General features: G+C 33.0%; 1 protein-coding gene across 6 annotated transcripts in view; it reads left to right on the forward strand.

Moving 5' to 3' along the window:
- The first annotated feature begins 4767 nt into the window (after positions 1-4767).
- LOC113828531 (uncharacterized) overlaps positions 4768-12500 on the forward strand; it is a 21379-nt gene continuing 13646 nt past the window's right edge. For 3 of the 6 annotated variants that reach the window (XM_070118283.1, XM_070118284.1, XM_070118285.1), the window contains exons 1-2: positions 7819-8418; positions 11908-11995. In XM_070118283.1, the coding sequence (XP_069974384.1) occupies positions 8003-8418; positions 11908-11995 (504 nt within the window). In that variant the 5' untranslated portion in view covers positions 7819-8002. Of the gene's footprint in view, positions 5105-7818; positions 8419-11907; positions 11996-12500 lie in introns of those variants that run through there. The other 3 variants (XM_070118288.1, XM_070118286.1, XM_070118287.1) reach the window with 3 other exon arrangements.

Raw genomic sequence — 12500 nt, forward strand, 5'->3', positions numbered from 1 at the left:
ACCTAAGCTAATCTAGTTTTTTTTTTTTTTTTTTTTTTTAGCTTCCATGAGAATGTTTATCCTTCGACCCAAACTAATCTATTTATTTATTTATTTTTATTTTTATGTATTCATTTATTTATTGTTATTTTTGTGAGCGTCCATGAGAATGTTTATCCTTCGACCTAAGCTAATCTAGTTTTTTTTTTTTTGAGCTTCCATGAGAATATTTATTCTTCGACCCAAACTAATCTATTTATGTATCTATTCTATTTTTATGTATTCATTTATTTATTGTTATTTTTGAGCGTCCATGAGAATGTCTATTCTTCACCCTAAGCTAATCTTTTTTTTTTTTTTTTTTTTTTTTAGCTTCCATGAGAATGTTTATTCTTCAACCTAAGCTAATCTATTTTTTTATTTATTTTTATTTTTTATGTATTCATTTATTTATTGTTATTTTTTGAGCGTCCATGAGAATGTCTATTCTTCAACCTAAGCTAATCTAGTTTTTTTTTTTTTTTTGAGCTTCCATGAGAATGATTAATCCTTCGACCCAAGCTAATCTATTTATTTATTTATTTTTAATTTTATGTATTCATTTATTTATTGTTATTTTTTGAGCGTCTATGAGAATGTCTATTCTTCAACCTAAGCTAATCTAGTTTTTTTTTTTTTTTTTTTTTTTTTTAGCTTCCATGAGAATGTTTATCCTTCGACCCAAACTAATCTATTTATTTATTTATTTCATTTTTATGTATTCATTTATTTATTGTTATTTTTTGAGCGTCCATGAGAATGTCTATTCTTCAACCTAAGCTAATCTATTTTTTTTTTTTTTTTTTTTTTAGCTTCCATGAGAATGTTTATCCTTCGACCCAAGCTAATCTATTTATTTATTTGTTTTTATTTTTATGTATTCATTTATTTATTGTTATATTTTGAGCGTCCATGAGAATGTCTATTCTTCAACCTAAGCTAATCTAGTTTTTTTTTTTTTTTTTTTTTTAGCTTCCATGTGAATGTTTATCCTTCGACCCAAGCTAATCTATTTATGTATTTATTTCATTTTTATGTATTCATTTATTTATTGTTATTTTTTGAGCGTCCATGAGAATGTCTATTCTTCAACCTAAGCTAATCTAGTTTTTTTTTTTTTTTTTTTTTAAGCTTCCATGAGAATGTTTATCCTTCGACCCAAACTAATTTATTTATTTATTTATTTCATTTTTATATATTCATTTATTTATTGTTATTTTTTGAGCGTCCATGATAATGTCTATTCTTCAACCTAAGCTAATCTAGTTTTTTTTTTTTTTTTTTTTTTTTAGCTTCCATGAGAATGTTTATCCTTCGACCCAAACTAATTTATTTATTTATCTTATTTTTATGTATTCATTTATTTATTGTTATTTTTTGAGCGTCTATGAGAATGTTTATCCTTCAACCCAAGCTAATCTATTTATGGATTTATTCTATTTTTATGTATTCATTTATTTATTGTTATTTTTTGAGCGTCCATGAGAATGTCTATTCTTCAACCTAAGCTAATCTAGTTTTTTTTTTTTTTTTAGCTTCCATGAGAATGTTTATCCTTCGACACAAACTAATCTATTTATTTATTTATTTTTATTTTTATATATTCATTTATTTATTGTTATTTTTTGAGCGTCCATGAAATTGTCTATTCTTCAACCTAAGCTAATCTAGTTTTGTTTTTTGAGCTTCCATGAGAATGTTTATTCTTCGACCCAAACTAATCTATTTATGGATTTATTCTATTTTTATGTATTCATTTATTTATGATTATTTTTGAGCGTCCATGAGAATGTCTATTCTTCAACCTAAGCTAATCTATTTTTTTTTTTTTTTTTTTTTTTTTTAGCTTCCATGAGAATGTTTAATCCTTCGACCCAAGCTAATCTATTTATGTATTTATTTTATTCTTATGTATTCATTTATTTATTGTTATTTTTTGAGCGTCCATGAGAATGTCTATTCTTCAACCTAAGCTAATCTAGTTTTTTTTTTTTTTTTTTTTTAGCTTCCATGAGAATGTTTATCCTTCGACCCAAACTAATCTATTTATGTATCTATTCTATTTTTATGTATTCATTTATTTATTGTTATTTTTTGAGCGTCCATGAGAATGTCTATTCTTCAACCTAAGCTATAGTTTTTTTGTTTTTTTTTTTAGCTTCCATGAGAATGTTTATTCTTCGACGCAAGCTAATCTATTTATGTATTCATTTATTTATTGTTATTTTTTGAGCGTCTATGAGAATGTCTATTCTTCAACCTAAGCTAATCTAGTTTTGTTTTTTTTTTAGCTTCCATGAGAATTCTTCGACGCAAGCTAATCTACCATTTTTTTGAGCGTTCAAATAGGTTTTACTAAATAAGTTTGTTGTAAATTAAATAGTTTTCTTCTAAAACGGACTAAACTATTATCCTCTAACTTTTTCTTGAGATATACCCAGGTTCTACTTTTCACATATGCTCAAGACTTACTGTCCTCCAGATTAAAAAAAAAGGATTTTAATTAATTTCTTCATGACATTTTATTGCAGAAACTTATAACCTTTCTGCCACCATTGTAAATAAGAGTTGTGACCTGTTCTTAAATTTTGGAAACATAACCATATCAGGATCAAAGAGAAATGTAAACCTTACGCGGTAAAATAAAATAATAAATATAAACATTTCTTTCTTCTCTCTCTATTTTTTTCTCGTCATATCCTCGCAAATGACTATGGCCTACCTGAGAATTATCCTATGACCCACAGCTTAAATACTTCAGGCCCAAAGTCAACCCCTACAGGATTTATGAGTAATTCGGTCGAGCATATCTTTGTATTTGAGTCTAGTAAAGCCTTATGAATCTTATATGCAGGGTCCCTCTTGCTCTCTGAATACGAGCATACAACTTTTTTTCTGTTTTATGTGACTTCCATGAGTCGTAAAGGCGCTATTTTTTCTCTCTATCTATCTATCTCTCTCTCTCCCTCTCTCTCTCTCTCTCTCTCTCTCTCTCTCTCTCTCTCTCTCTCTCTCTCTCTCTCTCTCTCTCTCTCTCTCTCTCTCTCTCTCTCTCTCTCTCTCTCTCCTCTCCTCTCCTCTCCCCCCCCCTTCTCTCTCTGTCTGTGTATGTGTGTGTGTATGTGCGTGTGTGTGTATGTGTGTGTGTGTCTATGTGTGTGTGTGTCTGTGTGTTAGGTGTTCAAACAAGCGATCAAGAAAAATAATGCAGGGTGTATAGTTTACCTAGATCACATACATCGATACACCATATATTAAAGTCCTATGCTTCAAACACATATAAATACAGAGATAACAGATTTACCTGAACAACCCGTATGGATGATTAGGAATCGTCAGGTATTCGAGATTTTGAAGAGGTAATTTACACCCATATCACAAACATACCGGACGAATATGCACAGGTATGTAGGCTATTACTCCTACTGTGACTATAATGACTCCTATCTATGCTGTTGATGACTGGCGTATGTTAGGCATTTATTCTCTTGAAACACAAACATTCCACTCATCTGATTCATCTCTTTTCCGGGATTATAATTATATATTGCGCGCATATTATCATTCAATGTGCGCCGTATGTGATTATGTAAGCCCAGTATGGTACTTATCTGGATGAGGGTGGAAGTGTTATATCAATTTACCGATATGTAAGCCAGTGACTGAGTACTTGCAGTTTTGTTATTTAAGCATTGTATATATTTTTAATTGTTATTATACCTATTTTGTGTATGTGAATTGTGAGCCCACACATGGACTTATTAAGATAGGGGTGAGGATAACCTAAGTTAACTCATCCTTTTGAGATGTATTTTTTGTGTCAATAAACCTGTCAGAGTCAAAAAAAGTTCTCTCTCTCTCTCTCTCTCTCTCTCTCTCTCTCTCTCTCTCTCTCTCTCTCTCTCTCTCTCTCTCTCTCTCTCTCTCTCTCTCTCTCTCTCTCTCTCTCTCTCTCTCTCTCTCAGAGACAGACAGAGAGAGATAAAGAGACAGAAAGGGACAGAGAGAGAGAGAGAGAGGGAGAATATATACATACATGTATATATATATATATATATATATATATATATATATATATATATATATATATATATATATATATATACATATACATATATGTGTATGTGTATGTGTGTGTGTGTGTGTGTGTGTGTGTGTGTGTGTGTGTGTGTGTGTGTGTGTGTGTGTGTGTGTGTGTGTGTGTGTGTGTGTGTGTGTGTGTGTGTGTGTGTTCTCACCCTCTCTCTCTGTTCCTGTCTGTCTCTTTGCCTCTCTGTCTCTGTCTCTGAGAGAGACAGAGCTCTAAAAGGTAAAAAAATATTGACCGTCTCAAATAAACGGATACACCTACATCTTGGCTGTCAGCGTAGAAGAGGTCAGGTCAAAGTGTCTCCTTGTGCTGTATGATGGATTATGTGATATGTTTTATACACGTGCATGGAGAAGGAGTAAGCGAGAGAGAGAAGAAAAGGAGTAAGAGGATGGAGAATAATAAGAGAGAAAAGGGAGGGAGAGGAAAGGAAGAGAGCAAGAGGTAGAGAAAGGGGGAGGGGAAGTGAGCAGAGAGAGGAAAATTGGGGACGCAGGAAAAAGACACGTATGAATAAATATATGTATAATTTCGTAAGTTCTTTTCCCCCCAAAATATGTTTTTCCCAATCTTGATTTGCTCTTAGGAACAGCAACACAAAAATATTCATAAACTACCATATTCTGAAATAGTAAATAATTATACACACGATCCCTTTCAACAATAACAAAAACCACCTTGGTTGTGACTGGAATCTGACCTTGTTTTTATATTTTCCTCTTATTCCAGCTATTTACCCGTCGCTTAGGGATGAAATAGCCATGGAATTTAAGAAATGAAGGAATTATAGAAGCCATGAAGGAAATGAAAGCGAAAAGACGTCACCAAGAGAAGAAAAACGGAAGATAATTGATGTGACATTGACAGGAAGTTTCCGCCCACTGCCATAAGAGAAGAGAAAAAAGAAAATAAGTAAATAATGAAGATCCTTGTATCCTGACGAAGAAGGAAGGAAGGATGCTGTGGTGACGGTTAAATGAATACGTAAATTGTAAGGTGAGTTTTATGTTCAGTTGATCAGTAACGCTAAAAGTAGAGTAAAATTTTAGTCTTGTAAGTAATAGTTATGTCAATATGAACCGGTATTTGGTTTAAACTTCTAAATATTTTTCAAATCTATTTTAGTATTATTTAACCATATACATTATCCAGTTCATACCATGTCAAATTAGAGGTAAAAAGGCCAATATAAAGAAAGACAAATTTGAGAACAGATTAAATAAGTGAAATCAAATTAAACAAAACCAGTTCAAGTCACATGGAAATAAAACCATACTATCAAGTTAAGTCATACTATTTTAGATTAAATCTTGCTAAACCAACTGTCAAAAGGTAAATATAATGGAAAGATCCTTGTCTCTGACACAAATTAATCTAAAACTGTTGTCTTATGTGTAGTCTGTTTATGGTAGTAATAATTTATACCGATCAACAATAGCAATGTTATTCATCCTGATAGATGAGAAGGGCAGAAATCAAAGTATGGTTTTTAAATAGAGTAAAGATATTGCCAATGTATAATAGATTATGTAAGATAATACTCTGCCCAATCTACTAAATCTTCCTTACTCTTCTTGCGAAATAAGAGTTTCTGCAAAAATGCAATAAAACAAAATATTTACCATATGATATTCCTTATCTTAAAGGGCACAGTGATAAGAAATATATCTAACACTGATATCTCTTTATATGAGGTTAACCCAGTCACGCCGGGTACATTTTGTAGCCAAAATAAAAAAAATCCGGGAGACTACAAAATCAGTGGGCGGAGCTTCCCCGGAGTTGGAGCGCAACCCCGACACAGGGATGCGTGGAGTGTTTATTTTTTTCGGTTGTCTCAGATATGGGACACCCGGCAGGAGTGGGTTAGTAGTAGTGGTATGTGGGTGCAGTGAATTTTTGTTTCAAAAGTTTCACCCCAAAAGCTAATATATTTTTTCCCCCTTGAATATTAGTATGCATCACCCTACAATTGGTACAGCATACTTTTGTTGAGTTAAGCATACTGTCTATATTACTATTTAAGCAAATTAATAAAGCATAAGAAGTATCAATTCTGGATATTACACGTATAACTGATGTTGAAATTAGTTATTCATATGTATTTGGTTATAGTGAAATGTGAAAGGACATTATATGTTGCAAAAGTTCCGATTTTTTATAGACACTAATAAAGTTTTTTTTGTGTGTGTTTTTGATATCTTCTTATCCCATTTATTCAGACTAAAAAGTTCAGAATCATATCATAGTACTTTAACTTTCTAAATTTAACTGATTTTATTCATGGAATTTTTGAAAATGAATACAAATTTACGGAACTTTAATAATCCATTTTGTGTAAAGAAGAAAAATAAAAGATAATAATTATAAATAAAGGATTCTGTTTAAAAGATAGTTTTATTGCTGTGGCATCAAATATGGAATTTATTTTTATAGAGAACTACAGTTTTGATAAAAAAACATAAAGAACATTATTATTCACAGAAAAATAGATTTATACAGGCTAAGAGACAAAAGTGGTAGTCTAATAGGAGGAAAGTATTTGCATATTCATTATCATTATTATTATTGTTATTATTATTATTGTTATTATTATTATTATTGTTATTATTATTATCATTATTTTTGTTACTGTTATTATTATTATTATTATTATTGATATTATTCTCATTATTTTTGTTACTGTTATTATTATTATTATTATTATCATCATCATCACTATAATTATCATTACTATTACTATTACTATTATTTTTACTATTATTATTATTATTATTGTACAGAACCTCCGCCAAAAGTGAGGTTCCAGGTGAATTTATAACGATGGTAGCGTGGTCCAAAAGAAATAATGGTCACTGCTCTTACTTTAATTCACTGGCCCTAGCAGAGCAAATACACCACATAAACAAATACAACACAATACACTAGTGTGTCCTCTCTTGCTCTGCCTCACTAACTCCCAGATCCTATGACTCCCTTAAGAGTTAGTAATAGGTTTTTATACATAGTTGGGAGCATCGACTGCTTCCCCTAGTTACCATAGGTGATTGAATACATGTGGGACTGACCTTCTGAGACACTTGTCTGAGAGGGGTCTGTCAGCCATCAATTACTAATCCTAAACAAAAGGTTGTGTTATTATTATCATTATTATTATAGGATATGGAAAGTTTAATCAGAAAACTTATTTTGTACAGTTATCATGTCAAATTGTGCAGATATCTTGATATGTTTCTAAAGGAAAGATATCCTTATCTGAAGTCATTATCTCAAAACAAGGCCTGTAATTACTTAATGAGTCTTTCCTGTAAATAACTGAATAGTAGAGTTCAGTTATGAGAGAAGAACCAAACTTTTGTAAGGAGCCAAGAAATATTTTACAGTTATGTAAGTTTGTGTAACAATACATATTTTGGTGACAAATTCAGTTGTGCACAAATGATGTGATTGATTAAGTAACAAAGATAAAATTGGTTATGTGAATTAAGAGAAAATTTTAAGTGTTCTTGCACCAACCTGGTAATACTTGCCTCTACTACTTATCCCTGTGAGAATGCTGTTAAAGTAAAAATGTTAAACCACTTATTAGTCATCACAGAGAGATAACATGATGTGTAGATAGTGTAAGGGAGAAACAATAGCTCTCGTGGTTACTGGTTAATGGCGATGATAAGATGCAATGGTGAGGGGTATGCAGGTAGGAGAGAGTCAGTGTGCTTATGAACGGAGTGGGGTTACAAGAGTGTTGGCAAAATTTGGGGGAACTTCAACTGACTAGCTTTTTAATTATGCTTTTGTCTTTTATTTTTTAAAAGTTTCGAGATTTGAGTTGTTCATTCAAAAGCACTGACAGGCTTTTTATAAGAGAAATTCATGCCATAAAGAATTGATAAAATGGATCCACCACCAATGCCAGATCGTGAAGAAGACAATCCCTTAGACAATGCACATGACGCTGAACCTCAAACTTTAAGGGGAGTGATATACGATGGAATGGAGATGCAACAACACAATGATCTCAGAAGTTCCCAGAGTTCCCGGAGCTCTGAAAGATCCCAAAGTTCTGGAAGTTCTGGGAGTTCTAAAATGAGCACATATGACTTGACCCAAACAGAGCATGTTAAAGTGGCTGTTGATGATGAGCCAACTCTGAACTTGGAGAAAAGTACATTCTACATAGGTTACACGGGCGTTTCGAGCACTGTCGAGAAAACAAGTAGAGTAAAAGGTTTATCGGAATCTGGGGAATCAAACACGAGCAGCTACGGAACTTGTAAAGCCCACAGTCAGGATGAATTGGATGGTGTTGTGTAAGCATTTAAAGCAAGGGTTGTTTATTTTCTGTTCATTTTAAGATAATAGATTGTGTTACCTTGCAATATATTGTAAAATGTTAGGAGAAGGAGGAAGAGATCGAGAGAAGCAGACAGACTAACAGACTGACAGACAGAGACAGACAGGCAGACAGACAATTATATATATATATATATATATATATATATATAGAGAGAGAGAGAGAGAGAGAGAGAGAGAGAGAGAGAGAGAGAGAGAGAGAGAGAGAGAGAGAGAGAGAGAGAGAGAGAGAGAAATAGATAGATAGATAGATAAATAGGTAGACAGACAGTCAGACAGATGGACAGACAGACATAGACAGACAGATAGACAGACAGACAGATAGACAGACACAGATAAGAAATTGACAGACAGACAAACAGGCAGACAGACAAAAAAACAGAGTAGTGAGTAGGTCTGAGTCAATAATTGACTTAGTGTGAGTGAAAGGGTAATAAATGAATAAGTGAATGGACGATAGCTGAAAAGGTTAAATGAAAATGATTTCATGTTCTATTACAAGTTATGTAAAAGGATTATTTTTTTAATGCATTAAAGAAACCGCTATTTTGTCCCATTAAAGATATCCAAAATGAAAGCGAGATAATTAATTTTAACATTCAACCCAGGTTTTTGAAAGGTCTGTCTACATGACGTGTTCACTTTATCAACAAACCACAAGCGCACTTGCTTGATTTCGACTATTATTTGACAGACGTATGAGACTGGACATGCAGTTGAATAGATTGCTGTTGAAAAATGAAATGAACATTTATTTTTAGCTGGTTGTGGATGGTCCTACCTTTTTTGATAGAGCCCCTTGAGTTTTCTAATTTGTGATTTCGAATTAAGAATTTTGGAATTGCAGTTTTTATAAATAATTTTTTAAGATTTAGATAGTATCTTTGTGCATAAGCCTCTAGGAACTGTAAACTTAGATTATGATGATATTAATGATGATAATAATGATTATAATAATGATGATGATAACAATGATGATAATTATAACAGTGAAAACAATAATGTTGGTAATGATAATAACAATGATTATATATATATATTTTTTTTTTGTTATTATAATGATAATGATAATGTTAATGATATTATCAATAATAATGATAGTAATTAATGATAGTAAAAATGATAATAGTCATAAAAGATGATCAAAATGAGAAATGCAGTATTCATGATAATCCTGATAGTAATAATGATAATAGTAGTAGTTATATTAACAACAGTACTAATAATGATAATGGTGACAGTAATGATGGAATAATTGTGAAGCTCATGATAATGAATAGAAAGATAATAAGAAAAAAGAAAAAAAAAATGTATTGCTCAACTACAGCAATGTATAAGTTATGATGTCAGACTGATAAGAGGCCTAGAAACTGCATGGCACTGCATTTGCATGGCACTGATAACAGGACATGACCTCTCTGTTATCACATGTCCTGCTTTCACTGCTTTTGCTTAATATTTGTTGATTTTAATGAACAAATACAGGCAGGGATTGAGACGAACAGGAATGTGTAATGTTGATGAATTTGCTCATATTTTTGTATGTATTATTCAAGTGTGTGTATGTAAATTCAAATGCATCTAGGTAGACACACAAACACACACTTGTAAGTGCACACGTGCACACACACACACACACACACACACACACACACACACACACACACACACACACACACACACACACACACACACACACACACACACACACACACACACACACACACACTCACACACACACACACACACACACACACTCACACACACACACAAACACACACACACACACACACACACACACACACACACACACACACACACACACACACACACACACACACACACACACACATATTTGGTTGTTTAATGATGCCTTTCATTAGGTTTGGAAGGTCGGAAAATGATTTTTGGGCATAATTTTTTTATTGTAAGTGGGATAAAATTATGCGTCAAATAAGAAGCTGAATTTGAAACATTTTTTTTAAACCTTCATGTGCTGTTTCCTGTTCTAATCATGATCAGATAGACTTTGGCTTTCCTACTTTGGTCTTGATATCAGTCAGCTTCCTGGGGAAATGAATGTAAAAAGCCACTCCTTCACATTTGCAGTACCTTGTGCTGTAAAGATTAGGACAGTAGTAATTTCTAGCCCTGCCTTTTGAAGTGCGACTGCAATTCACTACATCCAGTAGTTTTGAGGGGGCACTTGGTGGTGCTGAGAGCATTAAGGTGATGGAGGGACCTTCAGCTGGAGATGGCAATATTTTGGACTGTTTCAAGTGGGTCACATTGGTCTGCTACCTTGCACAGTGACATCTAAGGGTGAACTTGGAGTACTGGCTGCTGCAGGTTGCCATCAGTCAGTTGTATAGGGGCTTGTTACAGCTGTGATGGAAGTGAGCACAGTTCTATTGAGCTTTTTCTGTCAATAGAGCTTTAAGAAGGCATCTCCTTTTAGCTTGAAGTAAATGAGGGGTATATCTGACTGACCAAGCATGGGGGAAACCTGGTATGCCTGCCTCCAGCACCTTGACGACTGACTACTCTCCTTTTCTGTAATGGCAAGATGCAGTGTCACAGCCTGATAGCACATGGACACAGAGAGGCAGGCTGCAATTTCTGCTATGCCACCCTTGCCTCTGGATGTTGGCAACTGTCTGCATTATCAGTATTCAACACGTCAAGAAAGTGATGTCAGTTTCATCATTAAGAATGCACACAGTCTGGGTTCTGCCAAATAACACCTTCAGTTTAGTTTATTGACTTATTGATAGTTATTAGGAAGGTGGAACCCTCATGAGTATGATAAACAAAATTATCAAAGGAAAGGATTTTTCACCCTGCAGTTCTGTCTGAATGGCATTTTACCAAGAAATGAATAATTTATGTTATTGAACAAAATCTAAGCAGGAGTTAGTATGGCAAAATTATTTTGTCTAATTGCAGGCTTTTTGCATAAAAGCAATAATTCTTCAAGTGAAAACACATTATTCCAAGCTAGGGTAAAATTTTATACCCTATCTATCTTACTGGCATGTGCCTTGTCTTAAAGAAAATACTTAAAGTATGAGAAAAGTTACCCTCAGCTAGGACCAACATCTTGATCTCTGAGAAAAGTTCAACCATCAGCAGGTCTCCCTTTAGATCTAAAACATAAAGCCATGATTGATGTCTCATTCCACTCCATATAATGTTTCTACACTTTATAGTCATACTTATTCATACTTATTATACTTATATTAAGATAAATACAATACTTATATAATATGAATATACTTATACACTATGATCTTTACATGGTATACATAGTATCATAGCTACTTATTCTCTCCAGGTTTTCTTTAGATAAATAATTTGTCTTTGTTGTTGTTTGAAACTCATGCTATCATACATTTTATTTGTATTTTGTTTTGTTTTATCCTTGTCCTTTATCTTCCTCTTTCCAGGTCGGACGTGCGCACCATAATGTCTCGACAACGCTCAGAGTCCGCGGCCTCACTTGAGTACTATCGCTCGCAGGACACACGCTTGCAGGTTGTTTGCTGGGGTTTCTTAGCGATTTTGACTACTTCTCTCTTCCATTCTTTACTTCTTCTTTTTTCTCTTTCTCTTCTCTTTCTTTCTTTCTTTTTTAGGGGGGGGGGGCAGATTTTAGATTTTTTTTTTTTCTTCTTCTTCTTCTTCTTCTTCTTCTTCTTCTTTATCAATCTTCCTTACCATCCTTTTCCTCCTCTTCTTTTCTTCTTCTTCATTTCATTTTTGTTCTTGTAACATTTTTTTCTTATATTTGTAAACCATACAGTTAATCTATTTGTTAGATTTTGGTTTCAATGGTTCTTAGTGTATCTATTTTTTTTTTTTTCTAATCTAAATGCATAGATAAAAAGATCCACAAAGATAGGCATGATGCAGCCACATTCTTGCAGTCCTCAAACTCACAGTTACTGTAAAATCCACATCCTTTTACAAAGATTTTGAATAATTCCAGTTTCACTCCTGAAATCCACATCAAATTTCATCTCCATACTCGATATCCACA

Source organism: Penaeus vannamei, chromosome 41 (assembly GCF_042767895.1).
Source record: "Penaeus vannamei isolate JL-2024 chromosome 41, ASM4276789v1, whole genome shotgun sequence".
Classification (NCBI taxonomy): domain Eukaryota; kingdom Metazoa; phylum Arthropoda; class Malacostraca; order Decapoda; family Penaeidae; genus Penaeus; species Penaeus vannamei.